Below are 18,953 nucleotides of genomic sequence, written 5' to 3'. Positions count from 1 at the left end.
TACATTTATGTTGAATTTTGATTGGGCTGAATCCAGAGTGCTGCTTCTGCAAACAGAAAAGGCTCTACTGTTTGAGGAAGGGACTGGGATCTAGTTGGGACTCCTGCTAGAGGAAACCGGGGAAGGCATTTCTCCCCATTTCCACATTCCCTCTGCAACCACCTGTAGCATCTCTCACACTATTCTGGAGTGTCTCCAACTGTCTGAAGTGGATTTTGGGCACTGCAGTGGGAAGGACTATTTAGCAAAAATGCCTTTGGTGTTAAAAAAAAAAAAAGTCGGTATAGAAATGAAAAAGCCTTTTCTGTAGCTTGTAGAATGATTTCATGATGTGTCCCTCAGTGCTGAATGTGTTGCCAGTCCCAACAGACAACTGCAAAATTCAAATTGGGGGGAAAATATTGGCTTTTTCAAACCATGAAGTAATTTTGTTCTTCTTCCAAAACGATTTACCCCTTTGTTCTGCTAGAAGAAGCATTGAGAACTACATCTTGCATATTGAAGCGCTACTAACTCACAACCATTAAGAAGAGAACACTTGCCCTATTTATTTAGCAGATATACTTGACGAAAAATCCGGAATTTTCTGATAATGTGACTGTACCACACCATTGAACTTGCTCTGGAAAGTAGCTTCCAGCCCATAAAAAAATGAAATAGCAAATGCATAGTTCTTTTAACACACACTGAATGATTTTAAGAAAGCGCTGCTGTGTTTTCATCTTCTCACATTGTTCATAGCTGTGTTGAAATGATTTAAGCAGCTGCAACAGCATTATTTTGGCTACTAGGGACACTAGCCTGTTCATTAAAATATTTATGAAAGCATAGGAGCTAGGATATATATTTATTGAAGTCTTCCTATTGCATATGGAACATTTTCATATGATATATTAAAGTTCGAATTGGAAGGCAGAAGAAGCAAATGAAACCAGGTTTAATAAAGTTTGTTCCACAGCAATATATATATATATATATATATATATAGAGAGAGAGAGAGAGAGAGAGAGAGTATGCCTTTATATTAATATACTAACATGCCTAGAATCTTAAGGTTATGATTTTTAAAAATAGTGGCAATAGGATGGCTTCTTGCGCATCACTCAAAAAGAGGACACAGATTTGCAAAAAAGTGCTTATGCTACATTATATATAGGCACACATTTAGAAATAATTACTATAATTTTAAAAAGGAATACAATAATTTAAAAAAGAAATACAATATATCTCACCATGGTGGGGAAGCATCTGTCCAGAGCACCTGCTCGAAGGATTTTTTTCGAATAATGGACTGTCCTCTGTAAAGGCGTAGGGCATATTACTCCATGTGACAAAATTATGATTGCATATAAGTCGAAAAGAAATTTGGTTAGGAAAGTACCTGAAGTTTGTGAATGGTTCACAGGCCATAGGTTCCATGTTGGGGATCTCAGAATTTAAAAAATGAACTAGAATTGTATGGTTTTTTGGCTACAATCTGGACAACCAGGGTTCAAATCCCTACTGAGCCATGAAGCTCATTGACTGACCTTTAGCCAGCCACTGTTTTTCAGCCAAAACTATCTAACAGTGTTGTTTTGAGAATAAAATGGGGAGGGGAAGAACCCCGTGCACCACTTTGAGCTACTTTGAGGAAAAGTCAGATAAATATGCAGTAAAAAGAAAAACATCTCAAAAAGGACTACGTATTCTTTAGATTTTCATGGAAGTCATGGATATCCATGATATAGCTGTTCTTATAGTTAGGATACTTTCTGTAGTGTTAAAACTGCCTCTCTTTCTCCCTCTGCCCCATTTCCCTGTAACTAAATCCAGTATTTCCTGTTCTATATTTTGCATGTCCTAGTAGGTAAGGTTAAAACTTTAAAAAATAAGAAACTGTCAGCATGTTCTCTTTTTCTACAAACTAAGCATTCCCACTCCTTCAGCCTTTCCTAATTACTTTCTTTTGACCTCATATCACTTTTGTGTGGTAATGCTTGCTCCCTACTCTCTTGCATTATTGTAAGGCAGCCGAGGAACACTATCCTGTTTGCATCTACCAGGCTTGGAGCAGTTTCTAGGATGGTGACAACTTGGGCGCATATCGATCTGATGTTATATGCGGATACTATCTTGCCTGCACCAAAAGAAGATGCTCTTTAGCATCTGAGAGGCTGTTATCCATGTTCCCTAGGCTTTCACACATAAAAATTATTACTATATTGCAGGCATGTCCAACTCCCAAGAGACTGCGATCTACTACCACTATAAAAAACTGGCAGTGATCTACCCATTGGATTGACAAAAGTTTTTGAGCTTTTTTGGGGGGAGAAAGACACAAAGTCATGTGTCCCCCCCCCCATAGACCAGGATCACGCGGTCGACTAAGGACGCCCAGCAATAGACCGGTAGATCACAATCAACCAGTTGGACATGCATTGCATGGTGTTTGCGCTTCTGAAACTTTCACATTTTAGCTTCTTTATTTCATATTATTAACTCTGTTTTTTCTTGAGTGGTCTACTTTTAGGCAGAATAGTTTGCTATTCTGCTCTCTACCTCTAAGGAAATGATGAACGGTCTGAGAAAACCTTTTCTCTGTTGTTCACTTCCAATCCATAGCTCTGATGTCTAATGTGGATGCCAGAAAGTGTGTCTAGTTTTGAAACTGGAACATGGACCCAACCAGCCTTAGGCTCTAAATCAGGTATAGGCAAACTTAGGCCCTCCAGATGTTTGGGGTCATCCCTGACCACTGGTCCTGTTAGCTAGGGATGATGGGAACTGTAGTCCCAAATATCTGGAGGGCCAAAGTTTGCCTATGCCTGCTCTGAATTCTTCAGAGAATTGCTAGAGGCATTAATTATTGGGCCCAGGTATAATACAAAGGTATTGCCTACTAGAAAAGAAGAACACATCTGAGTCATGTCAATCGTTCTGTTCCTCCAGCCTAAATGGCACTGTTCAAAGATATTAACCTGCCTCGGATTCTTTCTTCTCCTTGAAGGGAACAAAGAATCAGTATGCTGCTTTATGCCAAGCAGTCTTGATCCTTGGGTGTGTAATCTGGTAGCACATCATGGCCTTTATCAGATCTGCAGTAGCTGAACACAATTCTTTAAAAAGAAGCTCAGAGACAGAGGAGCTGCCATCTAATATGGCACTCATAAAGAGAATTTTCTGGTCCTCGCTGGTCTCTGAGATGGGCGTATTGGCACGTCTTCCTTGGTCAGTTACATGGTGTGGAGAGAGAGGGGACAGGAAGAGAAGGCTTCATTTTCGACCCTCATTGGAGAAGGGGTGTGACCTAGCAGTCTAGGAATCTAACTTTGTGATCTTAACCCTTTTGTGCATGGTTACGTTTGCACAACTTCCAGGACTGCCTCTTGGCTTCATGTTAGCACTGCTAAGTGTGGGGTGTCTTAAAGGTGCTAGTTGCCTTGGTGGCACACCTCATACAAAGGTAGTTATTTGGCTCTGTTTCGAGGATGTTTTCATACATTTCCTCAATAGGAGCCAAGGCTAGAAGCGTATTTGGACCATTCAGTTTTGTCTCATGGTCCATAGGCTTGCCAATTGTGATGAAAGGTTGCTCCAATTCTTGGAGCACTTAGAAGTGGTCCTAGAGTGGTTTATAGACTATGCTAGCAATCCTTATGGAGCAGAAGTGTGATTATCATGTCTGAGCCAGGTTTTCCACTGTCTTCCAGTAGTGTATTCCTTCTCTTTCTTTCTCATATACATCTATGAGACTGCTTAACCATATCTTTATTATATTAGTTTTAATGTCTTCATGAAGTCACTACTATTCTAAAACAGTTTGATACATTTTGAGAACAAAGCTTTCCTTTTGCCACTACTGTATTGGTTGCTTGGATGTATTTTGAGAATTGTTTCCAAAATATACACACAAATTTATAAGCAACAATGAATTGGTTCTTGTGGAGTACTTTTCATTTCTGAGTTACTTCAAAGGATAAGAATAAGCATTCCATCTTTGTATTCAGTTTCCCAGGACAGATGAAATAGTTGGGAAGTCATTGTTTCCAAAAAAAAATTAAAATAGATAGCAGGCAAAAGAACAACCTAGTTGCATAACTAGGCAAATATGCAAATATATATATATATATATATATATATATATATATATATATATATATATATATATATATATATTGGAAGGCTGTCTATTTTTGGATACAAGATTGATGCCAGGATTGCTAGTTGTTGTTCTTTTTTATTAGAAGATTTTCTTGGTTTATAAAAGTACATGCATTGTCTCAGATTGTAGAGTCTTTTTTTAGATTTGTAGTGAGACATCAGTGTTGTATACAGAATAAGTTTGGGGAAGAAGGGGGTGGGGATGATAATACGTAGCACATATGTTGGGATTTTATGTCAGCATCACTTGGGTAGATTCTCTTTCTAGTCCTTCTAAGATGCAAAATACAAAACAAACCAACTTCTGTTCCTTTGTTTCTTTTCGATATTAGAGGAAATGCCAGCATTTCATATGTATTATGGATTGTATAACTTTCTCCTTGTTAGACTCATTTGCAAGATTAGGGACCATTTTAATGGTAATTATTGCTTATCACCCAGGCTCAGAGGAAGAGGTGATCTGAAATACTGATTTACAGCTGCTGTTAATCTGTTTGTATAAGCTTACATGATCCAGTGTTTCTGATTTTTCTGGAAAAGTCAACTGTGGTGGGAGTGTTCTTTGTGCAACTTGTTTTGACATGATATTCAAAACGTCTCTAGGAATGGTAGCTCAACTGGTAAACCCAGACCCAGTGCTGGCCCTGTTATTGATCTTTCCAATCACTTTGAACTTGTTATGCTGCAGTGTTTGAATTGCATTCCTCTTAGCAGCAGCCTGCTCGGAAATAGTGCATTGTTGGAGGCCTTAATCGCCCTTTTCAGAGAAAAGTTGTCTTGATAAAGTGTGTGACTTTTCAGCTAGCGCTAACTTGCTAGCACAGTGTTTTTGGGGGGAAGCCCCAAAAGATAGTTTTGTAGACTTTTGTTCCCTTGTTTATATAAGTGCTGAACCACAAAGCATTTTGGAGGAACCTTTTCCCAAGGCTAATTCAGCACAATGTCCAGCAAGACTACAGATACATCCTGCAGTATTTATATATTTGTTACGGTACTGCCTGAACTGCATGAAGTGATACACTTGTGTAGTTGGCTTGTTGTTTGTAACTTAACATTATTGAAAACAATAAATAGTTACATTTTTTTTTAAAAAAACTAGAAAGCTGTGTCTGAGTGAGTGTGGCCTGCCCATATCATGACTTGAGCTCTCCTTGAGCTCCATTTGGAGCTCTTTATTCACCAGACTGCCTGCATTATTATTTTATTCACATTTCTTAAATTTATATACCGCCTTACACCCATAGATCTCAGGGCAGTCCACAGCTTCTCTGGATTGCTTTCCTATAAGACTTAGCATGGTGGTGTCAACCATGGGGCCCATGCCCACTTGTGCTGCTGTGCTCCAGGGTTTTTCCTCTTAACATATATTTGGTTGTATCACAGGTGCTTCTGGGACTGCGAGAGGCCTGCCTTGTCAGGCAATCCTGCTTCCTTAAAGCATTGAAAGTGGGCTAGTCTACGGTCTCTGATAAAAGGTTGCCTCTAGTAGCATGAGTAATTATTCTCTTACATTCTGTCTGTCTGCCTGACCCTGAATCTTTGATACCTCTCATATTTCAATTTAAGATGTTACAGCACCTGCACATCTGAAAACAACCTTTAGACTAATTGAGTAGCTTAGATGGGTGTTTGAGTTGTAGAGTATTATCTTTGATTGGTATTAAAAGTTGTGTTAAAATGGCATTAAATGGTATTTAAATGGTATTAAAAGGAAGTATATCTCTTTTGTATTAATTTGAACTGGATTTCCCCCCAGAAAGAAATATTTACAGGAGTGTGTCTGTGTTAAAATTGCCATGGGAAATGACTTTCATTTGGTATCTGTTTAGTTTTCTTTGTTTTTCTGATAAAAAGAACTCAAAATAGCTCTGTTGCAGCTATTTTCAAAGTGATATTGGTAGAGTTGCCTAAAGCTAAGATTTTGACAGGAAAATGATTTCAGGCAGAATTTACATTGAGAAGCCAACTATATTTCAGAAATCTGTTCGCCCTTACTGGCTTAGGAGCCAGAGAATAGGACATGTAGAATAATTGTATTTACTTGGCTTTTAAAATGTGTTAACTGGCCTCAAGATTTATGATCTGAAAAAGATTTTCAAAGGAAAGAAACGAATGCAAATATGTCAGTACCAGTATTGTCTCTAGAATCCTTTTTATGCTTCCTCATTGTGTAATCTTGTAAATGATTCATATCCTTGAATTTAAGAAACATGATCAGCAACAAGAGCTACACATATGAAAATATGATTGTATCATACTTCTGAAGTAACTTACAAGTATATTTTATTTGCTGGCTGTATTTGGTTCCTTGTTTGTTGCTAATTAAAACATAAGGAAGTGGTCACAAAATTAGAGCTTCTTTCCTCTATTAGAGGCATTCATTAATCTGTTAACTTTGTAAAAGGTTTTTCTGCTTCTGAGAAATGCTGTGTTGATGTTTCTGATTTTATTTTATTATTAATGATAAATATTTATTTTCCATCTAACATCAGCACCAGCCAGAAGCGTTACTAAACGCAGAATTTCTCCCAGCATCAATTCTACCTGGGAAAAGAGAAGTGTCATCATGTCTAATATAACCATTGATCCAGATGTCAAACCTGGTGAATATGTCATCAAGAGCCTCTTTGCTGAGTTCGCTATTCAAGCTGAAAAGAAAATTGAAGTTGTAATGGCTGAACCTTTGGTGAGTTCATTTATATAGCCTTTACTCAATTGTTCATGTTCTTCTGAAATGGTTTAACCTTTTTTTGATAACAAGATGACTTGGAAATTGGCTGAATAGAACAGGGTTGCCATACATCAGGGAAATCCCAGACATGTCCTCTTTTGGGGATGTTCACATTTTAAAGAAAATACCTGGGATTTCGGGGGTGTATTTATTTCTATTTCTATTTTTTATTGGCTTGGGCAGCGTGGGCATGGGGTGGCTTGGGCAGCTCTGCAGGCTATGGCTGCTGCTAGCCTGAGCTCAGAAAGAGGCGCACAGGCAGTCTGCACACTGTGGCCACTGCCAGCCTGAGCCGGGGAAATAAGAATGATACCTAGGAGGATGTCCAATAGAAAAGAGATGGGGTTGTCAAGCCTGTCAAGCCTTGATGGATAATATTCAGGGGCGGAGGAAGGAGGGGGCGATAGGAGCGCACTGCCCCCATTGGCGCAATCCCGGTGGGGTTCCATTGCGACTGCCCCCCGCCTGCTCTGAGCGCCCCACTCCTGCAGGCTGCGCACCCCACCCCCAGAACGTGCACCACGCCCCTGCGGGCGATGCGCTCCGCCCCCACAACGTATGCCGCCCGCCCCCAGTATGCGTGCCCCACCCCCGGTGCCGGAGAATCAAGCTCCGCCACTGATAATATTAGAAAGTATTTTTACGAGTCCAGTTAAATTGAACTGAATTACTATAGACAAGGCATAGTGTGCTACCTCTGCCTCCCACTACCAACAGTAGCCACCACGTCTCAGTAAGATAAAGGTGCAACAAGAGCAGTCATTAAAAATGTAGAAAGAGCTGGGGCATATAATTTTGTAACTTACCTTTTCTGGAACAGGTTTTATAGTGGTTTTTTTGGGTTAGAGCTGTCTGACTTGGAGGTATACAGCTTTGACTTGTGTAGAAGGACCCTCCACAATGTGAATATTTGGATCATGGTGTGAGCATATTCATTTAAAAATGTAAATATGGCATCTACAAGAAGTAAGGTATCGTGTAAGGTAGATCAAGTACTAGAGAGTTTCATACATGTTATGATTGACCCATCCAGTGGTTTGCACGTTTCACATTCTTTCATCGCTAAATTTTAGTAACTCACCGGCTTTTTATTTTAATTATTTTATTACAGTTTTCAGCTTACGTATCTTAAGCAACTAAATTTCAACCTACAATATAGCATATTGATTAAATGTATCAGCCTTTGGTAATATAATAGTTCCCGCTAGACAATTTATTTAACCCCTGCATGATAAAATTAATTTCCTTTGTTGGAGAAAATTAGCTGCTGCACATGGTACATTTCTGTTACTACAAGAAAAAATTGTTAACACTAAGGGCAATAAAAATTCAAGAACTTAGAGCAGCAAAGGTTTATTTTATGACATGCACTGATGATCTTGCGTGTATATTATAAGCTGCCGCTTTTCAAAAACCTTATTGTATTGTTTACTTGTGGAAAACGGTTGACTTTTGGCAGCCTTCTTCATTGATAAGTGATCAGAGGAAATATAATTCATTTTCTTTGAAAAACAGAATAGGTACAATAAACCACTGTTTGCTCACCTGTTGTAGCTCCTTTTAAATGTGAACTAAGGTCATAATCGGGCTGATCATGGCCTTACTTCACATTTAAAAGAAAAGTTTACTATTTTAGTAGTAAAGTAATAAAATATTATAGATTTATTATAGGCATTGTAACGTTTTCATGTGCCACCTGTTTCTATCCTAAGTAGTTTGCAAGCTTTATTTTTTATCATGCTTCAAAATTTCCAGACATTTAACATCTTCAACCGCAAATCTGTAAATGCCACATCATATTAGAACTACTGTGTGTCCCAGTTGAGTAACCATGAGTGCTTCCTATTCCAGTTTAATGTACCGTATATACTCGAGTATAAGTCGACCCAAATATAAGCCGAGGCACCTAATTCCCCTACAAAAATGTGGGAAAGCTTATTGACTCAAGTATAAGCCGGTTCACCTTTGCCACTGTGGTAGAGGAGGAACGAGCAGCCCAAAGCAGCCCTTTGGGCTGCTCCTTCCTCTTCCTCCTTTGCTGCTGTGGAGCTCACCCCGTCGCAGGGTTTCGAACCGCCATTCTTCTGATCAGCAAGCCCTAGGGCTCTGTGGTTTAACTCACAGCGCAATGTTCCCTTGTGTTATACAGAGAAGGCTGGGATCTTGTCCTGTTTAAGCAGGAGCCAGGGAAAGTGAGCACCTGTGGGGTTTTAATACTTCCTTAACTGAAGGCTTTCTGCCTTCTGGGGTCTAAAGTTTGCATTTATGTGAGCAGTTCAGGAATGGAACAAGCTGCCTGGGGAGAGTAAAGAACCACCATTCTTGCACACTTCTTAAGGAATGGTTGACTTGAGTATAAGCCGAGGGCAGCTTTTAAAGCACAAAAAGTGTGCTGAAAAACTAGGCTTATACTCAAGTATATACGGTAAATATGTTCAGATGTTATGATGAGCCATGACCCCACTCTAACTTTTAGCTACTGATATTATTCATGGTCTACTTTGTCTAAACGTTAGTTAAATACAGCCCATATGTTACACCACCTTCTCTGACATGACTATAAGCTGATCAGAATCTCTTGCTTCCAGTTTTTATTAACTGTAATTTAGTGTTGTATCCAAATAGTAAAGTGTGGTTAATCTTAGCTATGTTTTTTGGGGGAACCAAGTAGCTCCAAAACACAAGGTTTGAAATTAGATAGTTTCAAACAAGCCATCCAGTTTGTCAGGTTTAGAGAAAGCATCAAGCTGTGATGGCTCAAAAATGGAACAGAACGCTTAACCCCTCTTTGCTGCCATACTGGAGGTGGAAAGCAGAGGGAGAGCATGTGAGCACAAGATTTGCTGCAGCTTTTTCACATTACGATTGGCCATCATTTTTATCATGATGTTCAAATGCAGCCACTATCTAAAACCACAGAGGTTCCTCGTGTTTGCTCCCTGATCCAGCTTTATTCTTCTAGTATAAAGAGAGAGATGAAAGAAGCAAAGAACTGTGGCTACATTAACTAGAAAACAACTCCTGACTGCTTCATTTCTTTTATTTTTTCATATATACTTTAACTGTGACCCTGGAAATAATAATGGAATCAATACTTCAATGAGTTGAAAAATGTTTGTGGAGAATCTAGTATGTTCCTCAAGGGGCAAAAAAAAAAAAATGGGAAGGGGGGATCTGGTTGAATATTGGCCGAACTGCTAGAACAAGTTGTGCTGCTCTTTCACAGCTGGCTGCTTTGGCATGTGCTGACTACAGTGATAGCAGCAGGGAGTGTCTGCTCTCGCTGTAGGAATTGTCAATAAAGTTGCATCCTAAAGGGAGATCATACCTTGGCAAATGCATGAACAGAATGTCAACAACAAAACCAATAATGAAAAGCAACTGGAAAACTGCTTTGTGAAACAGCAGGGGAGGGATAGGCAATAATTCATACTGGATTCCCCCTCCCCCCCCATTTTGTATTTGTGTATTATTAAACAAACACACAAACAAACAAACAAACAATGTAAAGACCTATTTTCAGGATTCAAAGGAATGCTATGAGTGGTTTATCATGTGATAAAAACAAATCACAAGGAGGAAAGGTAACAGGAATGTAATTCTCAGAATGGCAAACACTATGTTCTTCCTCATTGGGTCAGCATTGCAAAGGTCATACTGTCTTCTAACAAGGATAAGTGCTGATGGTTTTCTCTGCCCCTCATAAAATTGAAATGAAGCTTAGTGTAAGCTAAAACCAGCTAATTATTACCCTTCAAGTGGAGTTGGTACAAATAAAGAAGAAACTGGCCTTTGGGGGGCATTTGTATAGAATTTTGTACTTGGTGTTTTCAATGTAATGCCCCTGTGTACTTGTTAATTTTATTGTCTTACTATGCTCACTGTTTGTGTGCTTTTGTAGCTGTTCATATAGTTCCTTGGAAAACCTAATATAGTCCTCAAAACGGGGGTGGGGAACCATAGCCCAGGGACCAAGTACACCCCCTGCCCTCTCTATCCAGTCTGAAATGTGTTCTTTAATGGCAATCAGGGCCGGCACGTCCATTAAGGTGAGCTAGGCAATTGCCTAGGGCGCCAAAATGGAGGGGGCACTGGCCAGGCTTGGGCGGGGGGGGGCGGGACGGGCTAGCAGCAGCTTCTCCGCTGTAGCGGAGAGATGCTGCTTGCCTCTCCACCCCCCCACCTCCCGGTAAAGCAGGCTTTGGCGGGGGGCGGGGCGGGCGAGCAGCAGCTTCTCCGGTACAGCGGAGAAACTGCTACTTGCCTCTCCACCACCCCCCACTTCCAGCTAAAGCAGGCTTTGGCGGGGGGCGGGGCGGGCGAGCAGCAGCTTCTCCGCTATAGCGGAGAAACTGCTGCTTGCCTCTCCACCACCCCCCACTTCCAGCTAAAGCAGGCTTTGGCTGGGGGCGGGCGGCAGGGCGGGTGAGCAGCAGCTTCTCCGCTACAGCGGAGTGACTCCTCTCCTATGCCTTCAATGTGGTTATTAAGTGAAATTTCTAATATGTGAAATAGAAGGGTTGCTTTTTGTTTTCTTAACAAGAACATGCATTTTTAATGGGGTTGCCAACTTTTGCTGGCTGTTGCTGCTTCTTTCTCTGTAACAACCAGTTCACTGGGTGACATTAGCTGGCGCGCATGTTGGTGCACATGAATTCTTGCCCTTAAAAATAGTGTGTGATTTCTTATTTAATTAGGTTATTCCTCCTTCCCTCCTTCCTTCCTTCCTTCCTTCCTTCCTTCCTTCCTTCCTTCCTTCCTTCCTTCCTTTTTGCAGTGAGTTTAGCACTTTCTATTTCAAGTTCGCGTGATGAGAGAGTTATAGGTATAGCCTTCTCAAAAACTTCATCTAATTCAATCAACAAAAAAATCCCTTCCATTTTAACATTTTGTTTTAAGGGCTTTCTATGTTCACTCAATCTCTAAAATGCCTGGAAATTACAGCTGTTAAGGTTCACATCCTTAGTAGACATTTCACTTAGGCAATATTGATATAGTATGGTATCCTATTCCGTGGTTAATTTCAGCTGCTTCACTGCATTGGAGCTGGATGGCCGTCAATGGCAGTGTGGTGTACCAAAGTCCCAGATTTGTCCATGTGGAATAGACACATGGAGTGTATGCAACAATAGAAGTTGCCATTCTACTTTACAAGTGCCCAACCAATCTAAGAATAAGGCAAGGATAGGCCTGAATTATTTGGCATTTGGGGTGCATGATTTGTTGAGTACAACTTGGTGCTTTAACTTACTATTCTAATTCTAGGAAAAGCTCTTGTCCAGATCTCTTCAGAGAGGTGAAGATCTTCAGTTTGACCAGGTTAGAGAAGCTTTCTGTTACCATTTGTTGCTTTCCTTGAAAATAGATTTCGTCTCCATAAAATGTGCTAAAATTTGTCCAAAACATAAATGAAAATTTTAAAAAATGAATTAAACAAATGTTTAATTCACTTTTTAAATTTTATTCATTTGTGTTCCATTTTAAAATGTTTCATTTTCTGAAGTTTGGGGAGGGCATGGCAGAAGAAATCTCAGAAGACTTTCAAAGACTAATATCTAATGCAGGGGTCAGTAACCTTTTCCAGCCGTGGGCCGGCCCACCGTTCCTCAGACCATGTGGTGGGCCGGACAATTTTTTTTTTTTGGGGGGGGAGAAATGAACGAATTCCTATGCCCCACAAACAACCCAGAGATGCATTTTATTTTTTTATTTTTTTATAAGAATTTATTGGCATTTTTCTATAACAACATATACCCACACCCACACCTACAATTAAACAAATGCAAAACACATAGTACAAATACAAACCGTGTCAAGTTTTCTTATTGCATCTTTCTAGGAAAAAAAAAAAATTTCTATTTCCGTATCTTGACTATTGACTTCCCCTGTCTTTTCACCTTCGAGTTTATATCCTAAGTCTATTTTATAACCATTTCTCCTAACAAAAAAAAGAAGTTAAATTCAGTTGTATAATTACAATCAATTATATCTTCAACATTTTACTAAAAATACATCACTACATCTTGATCTCAATCCTCTTATTCCATAAACATAATCCACTTAGATTTACTTTACTTATACTCCACCTCCCTGATCTTCACATAATCTATCAAATCTATCTCTTCTATCCTTAAGATTGCTGCTAATAACATAATAACTTGAAATATCTCCTTTCATGTTCAAATAAAAAATATAACAGAAAATTGTTGACAGTATTCACCCTCCGATTTCAGTTTACCATATCAGGCTACCTTAAGTATTACTTAATGCTTCACCCCACACCCCCTCTGTCCATTATTCTTCTCCTGGTGGTTTCAACACTAAACTTCCATGTAGCTTCCCTCTCCAAACGTCCACAGATCCAGGCACAGTCCAAACCTCTCCTTGCCACGAGTTCAGAGGTATCCATCTCATCATCTCTCAGCTTCTTCGGTTCTTTGTAACATTCCTTTTCTTCTTGTAGATACCTTAATTCTCTGTCCCTGGCCCCCGAGCTCACACCTCGGGGACTGGATATAAAAAATCTTGACGTCGCCTTGGGGCTGCCACCCCCAGAAAGCGAATTTCTTCTCCGAAGTAGCTCACTCATCAGCCCTCTCAGCTCCTTGGCAAGGGATTCTTCCAAAGTGTCAAAAGTTTTAAAAGCCTCCTCTGTGGGCAATTGGTTCCATTTCAGACCCCCACACAAGACTTTGACTTTTTTACAAAGCAATTCCACCTTCAAGGCAGTGAGTCTCTGTTCATCCGTTAATCCAGAGTTCAGTACCAGTTCAAGGACGAAACCCAGCATACTGGCAGAGGAGGAGGAAGTGGGTGTCATATTTCTACTCCCCTCTTTGTTCGTCGCCATTTTCCTGAGCTGGAGCGCAAATACCGCAACTTTAAATGGAGATATTTTCCTCTAATTAGCTTCCCGAAAGAAAAGTTTGCCAGTCTCATGTGTCAATTTTAAATACATTATAGCCAGTTCTGTAGCAGCAATCACTCAGATTGGTTAGATTCTTGAGCTCGAAGGGAGGGAGGCAGGCTGCCCTTCTCCTTCCCCCCGGATCGTCCCAAAAGCACGATTTCACTCAAATTCTTTACTCACGACCACCGGGTTCCTTTAGCTCCATTCTTCACAGGTAGAACTTAGACGCTCACCGCGGGCTCTGTCGCCGCATTTGCATCCCGGTTGGGGCATGTCCCCGAAGCCCGGCTCCGGTTGTCCCTTCACCCCCACTCCCCCTTTACAGGGGGGCAGGGGAAGGGTTCGGAGCCTCCGCGGGCGCAGCCGGGGAGCCCAGGGTGCGGGACGCTCTTCCCGCACCCCAACCGGAGCCGCGCGCTGCGGTAGCGCGGCTCCTAACCCCCGGGATGGACAAGGCGCTTCGGACCCGAAGCAGCCTTCGACCACCCGGCGATGGCGTCGCCGCCGGAACCAGAGATGCATTTTAAATAAAAGGACACATTCTACTCATGTAAAAACATGCTGATTCCCGGACGTCCCTGGGCTGGATTGAGAAGGCGATTGGGCTGCATCTGGCCCATGGGCCTTAGGTTGCCTACCCCTGATCTAATGGATGTGCCTTGGTTAAGGATATTTTAATTCCTGTTGATGTTGGCCAATACAAGTGTGGCTGCACTTGTTGGTCAAATCTAGTTTTGGATTATTTCTCATCTTGAAATTATTTCAGAGTTAGGATTGTCATTCAGTTAGGAGCATCTTAAACATATGAGACTTAGTTGATCAATTAATCCATTAAAGTTGCATTAAAGCATGAGCTTTTGAATGTTGTTTTTTATTTAAAAAACTTGCTTTTTATCCCATTAATAAGCCACTGAGGTACATGTGCAGCTGTTAGCCAGACAAGGAGGGAAGCAATTTCAGGTGATTTTGCCCTCACTTTGCAGCTCCTCAGTCTTGCTTATACCTGCTCAAATTCGTTCCAAAGTGTTAGGGAAGAGATGAAAATTCCTTCCCATTCTGCTGATGGAAGATTTGCCACCAACTGAGCGACATTGTTGGATGCAATCCTGTATCTTTAAAATAACAGGAAAGCAATGCTACAACATTAGTTCTGTCAACATTTGTGAAGATTGATTACTTAGGGATGGGGAACCTGTGTCTCTCCATATGTTAATGGACTCCCACCTCCCATTATGTACACGTTGATTTTTATTCCAGCTTGAAAAATGACAAAGCAAGGCTGTTGCAATATGTAGTGTTGATACGTGACGTTACAGTACATGTGTCATATCCAAAAATACATAAGAAGGGGGAATGCTGTGAAAAGATGCTGCATAAATAAAAGCACTTTGTGCACCCAAACTTTTCCTCTTTACAGTTGATAAGCTCTATGAGCTCAGTAGCAGAGCACTGTCTCCCCTCCTTACTGCGTACCTTGTTTGATTGGTACAAACGCCAAAATGGAACTGAAGATGAATCTTATGAGTACAGACCTCGATCCAGCACAAAATCCAAGGGGTGAGTGGATGTCTGTGATCATTACCTTTAGGATATAATGATTTCTTATGTTAAACTTGCTGCCTCAATAATTAAGCATTTCATCATGAATGATCTTATTATTGCTATAATTTCCAACTTTGCTTCTAAAAATAAAGTTGGTAGATTCACAAGAGTTTCTTAGTGGGTTTTTCCTTCATAGCATTTTTCTTTTCTGCTACTATGAAATTCCAGCTAGTGTAGAATAGCAGGATGGGGAGAGGCGCAACAGAGTGGAAAAGACTCACTTGACTGGTCTTGCCAACAAATGAAATATATAAACCATAATATGCATCATATAAATGCGTATTTTAAGAGGAAAAGAGTCTTATGTTATGTTTGTTTTTGTTTCAGGGATGAACAGCAGCGTGAGAGGGATTATCTACTTGAAAGGAGAGACTTAGCTGTAGATTTTATTTTTTGTTTAGTTTTAGTTGAAGTTCTAAAACAGGTAAGTGCTTTAAGTTTTGCAATCTATGCGTTGTCTCTAGTAATCTTTTTTTATTTTAATTGTTTGATGAACTGAGTATTTGTGTAGTCTGCCTAGATGCTTATGTGCAAAAATGAGGCCTATGTAAGCAGAGGATATGTGATATTACAGTAATCCTTTTAGCTGTCCAAAACATTCTTTCCTTCCTAAGCTGTTTTCTCTTATACTGTACAATTTAGAATCTAGATCCATTAAATCAAAGCTCCTATGTCAGTGAATAAAGAGATGCAAGTAGTAGGATATAGCTTCATTTATTTAGATCCCTGCTTTCCATTGTGGCACATGAATTGGCAACTGCACATTTGGACTGCAGTACTGTAATGCACTCTATGTGGGGCTTCCCTTGCAGCTGGTACAGAATGCCATTGCATGGGGTGGGGGTGGGGAGTGGCACTTCTTATCAGGCACATCTCAAGCCCACGCTGAGGGGCTCTGCAGTGACTGCCTATTAGCCACCAAGCCAGTTTTAAGGTTCTACTGCTGACATACAAAGCCCTAGGTAACACTGGGCCAGGTTATCTCAAAAACCTGTCTTCCTCTTCACTCCCCAGTAAAGAATAGCACTATGACCAGCTAATGGAACCCAGTTAGTTTTCCCACAGCCTGATGATTATTGGCCTGTGGTAGCATGGAGGTGGGTTTTTTCACTGGTGGCACCACTGATGAATGCTCTTCCTGCTAAAATACGAGAGGCCCCATCAGTGCTGGCATCCTGCTGGCTCCTGAAAACACACCTATTTGGGCAAACATTTTCCTAAACTGAACATCTGATGTTGTTATTTTAACTGTTTTAATGGTTGTGCTTTTTAATTGTTTGTTTTATTGTCTATTTTACTTAAGGATGTTTCATGTCCCAATGGATTTGTTATTGCCTATTTTAATTATGTATTGATTATATACAGGGCCAGATTTGATGAATGGCCGACCAAAGTTGTTGACGCTTTTTATGATTTTACCCCAAAGTTGTTGAGGATTTTTTTTAGGAGTGAAGTTGTTGAGGATTTTTTTTTTTAGCATTTTACCCAGGAAATAAACTGCCACAGGGGCCTGATTAAACTAACCAGTGGGGCAGATTAGGCCCCTGAAACGGACTTTGGACATGCCTGGATTATATAGTTGTAAACTCCTTGGAAGCCATTTTGGTGTATAAGTGATATAAAGCACTCTACTCTGAGTTGATGTGTATTTATCAAATTAACATGCAAGTTATTTCCTGACACAACATTTAAGAAGTAATGTTTAGCAACATGTGCCTTCTGTGTTACAGATACCTGTTCATCCAGTGCCTGACCCTTTAGTTCATGAAGTTCTAAATTTGGCTTTTAAGCACTTTAAACACAAGGAAGGGTAAGAATATTTGGCAAAAAATGTACATTTCTTTCAAAAGTTCTTAACTTTGATTTGCATTACCCAGCGGACATTGGTCACTGGGGTATCACAGTGTGGATACACTATTGCAAACCTTCAGGTTTAAGATGTGAATATATTTTTTAAATTGTGATTGGTTTGCTAATTTTTAATTACATTTTTGTTAAGTAGTATTTTCAAAATCTAATAAGGCCTAGATGTAACATAAAGGGATATACAAGAAAGATTATATTGCTTATTTATAATGATGCCAAAAGCAACTTGCAAAAGTTTAGCCCAATTTCAAAGTTCTGTTTCTATCCTTAGTATGTTCCATTTATTTATATATTAATCTAAAGCCTAAAAGGAAATTCCTTTGAAATCAATGTGGCTTTGAACCATTTTACATATGATAAAATCCCTACTTCTTTGTAGGGAATGACAGATAAAATGTGTGTGAATATTAGTGTTTTGGCGCATTATGTACCCCATTATTCTATGGAGCCAACTATGCAGTACATGTTATCAAATGTAATTGTCAATACACAGGTTGCCAACCTTATTTACTACTACATGGAAGTGCATCCTGTGTAGAAATTTATCACAATTCTTTTAATCTTTAGTAGGGATGGACAGCTTTTTTCTGTCGGGGTTGGATTTCCTGTAGCAGGCCAGTAATGCGTGGAACTGAATACAGTCATAGGTGGACCTTCTCTCTCTCTCTCTCCCCCCCCCCCCGTTCCTTTTTCCCTTTCTGCCAGAGGAGGGACAGATTGCTCTTGCTAGAGATCTGAACTATGCTTACATACGACTTTTGAAACTAGGTGAAGGGCTGTAGATTGCCCACCCTGACCTATAACTATAAACCTCAATTATAAGTTTGAGCTTAAATATTGTCATCTGTGTGGCAGTGCAAATATAATTTTGTTCTCTCCTGCTCCCCCCTCTCTTTCTCTCTCTAACCTTCCTTCTAGTAGATGGTGTCTCTCTTATCATTGTGCGCAACATTGTATCAGTTGCAGCCATTACTAAATAGTAAGAAGTTTGTAGTTTTTATTTGTGATTTGTGTACTTCCTTCTATTCACAGGTATTCAGGAACCAACACTGGGAATGTGCATATTATTGCAGATTTATACGCAGAAGTAATAGGGGTTCTTGCGCAATCAAAGTAAGCTGCTCTTTTTACATAAGGTTTCCAAGATTTGGAACATTCTCCTTTGTGACTCATATTCATATGGAAATTTTCATGAGTGGTGACTGAAGGTTGTGTGCATCCTTATCTTAACAATAGCATCTAAATATGTGACATCTTGTAACAGCAGTTCATTGCCAGATAGTTAGATATATTCCCATAGCAGCTTCTCTGTTGAAGTGCTTCCTATTTTGAATAGAAAACACATTTTTTTTAAACAGCTGGCACTATTAAAGGTGCAAACGAGTTTTTAGAACACTTGAAAAGTAACCCTGGCTCATGTATCACTTGAAACTATCATTCAAAAGTAAACACTGCTCAGCTATGGTGTTCCTGCCTCTCCACTTCTTGCTTCAGTATGCTGAGGAAGTACGGCAAAGGCCAACTTGCCATTACAGATGAATCAGTGCTTGTGCTTTGTTTCTCTCCTAACAAACCACATTGGTAAATCAAGATTTGTTCTTTGTTTACCACTGTGGTTTGTTAGGAGGGAAATGAACCACAAGTTCTGGTTTGCCCATGAAGGCAGCCCATCCTCCAGCTTGTTTCTTTCATGACACACTG

The 18,953-nt window shown here is 40.1% G+C and overlaps 1 protein-coding gene across 9 annotated transcripts in view; it reads left to right on the top strand.

The window, feature by feature from the left end:
* The window catches only part of FRYL (FRY like transcription coactivator), a 114,175-nt gene that overhangs the window by 20,920 nt on the left and 74,302 nt on the right, over positions 1-18,953 (top strand). For all 9 annotated transcript variants that reach the window (XM_033159636.1, XM_033159640.1, XM_033159635.1 and 6 more), the window contains exons 2-7: positions 6,630-6,829; positions 12,140-12,193; positions 15,202-15,341; positions 15,714-15,810; positions 17,117-17,196; positions 18,285-18,365. In XM_033159636.1, the coding sequence (XP_033015527.1) occupies positions 6,630-6,829; positions 12,140-12,193; positions 15,202-15,341; positions 15,714-15,810; positions 17,117-17,196; positions 18,285-18,365 (652 nt within the window). The remainder of the gene's footprint in view (positions 1-6,629; positions 6,830-12,139; positions 12,194-15,201; positions 15,342-15,713; positions 15,811-17,116; positions 17,197-18,284; positions 18,366-18,953) is intronic.

Source organism: Lacerta agilis, chromosome 9 (assembly GCF_009819535.1).
Source record: "Lacerta agilis isolate rLacAgi1 chromosome 9, rLacAgi1.pri, whole genome shotgun sequence".
Lineage (NCBI taxonomy): Eukaryota > Metazoa > Chordata > Lepidosauria > Squamata > Lacertidae > Lacerta > Lacerta agilis.
The sequence above is the reverse complement of the archived record's forward strand: the minus strand, read 5'-3'. Positions and strand labels throughout refer to the sequence as shown.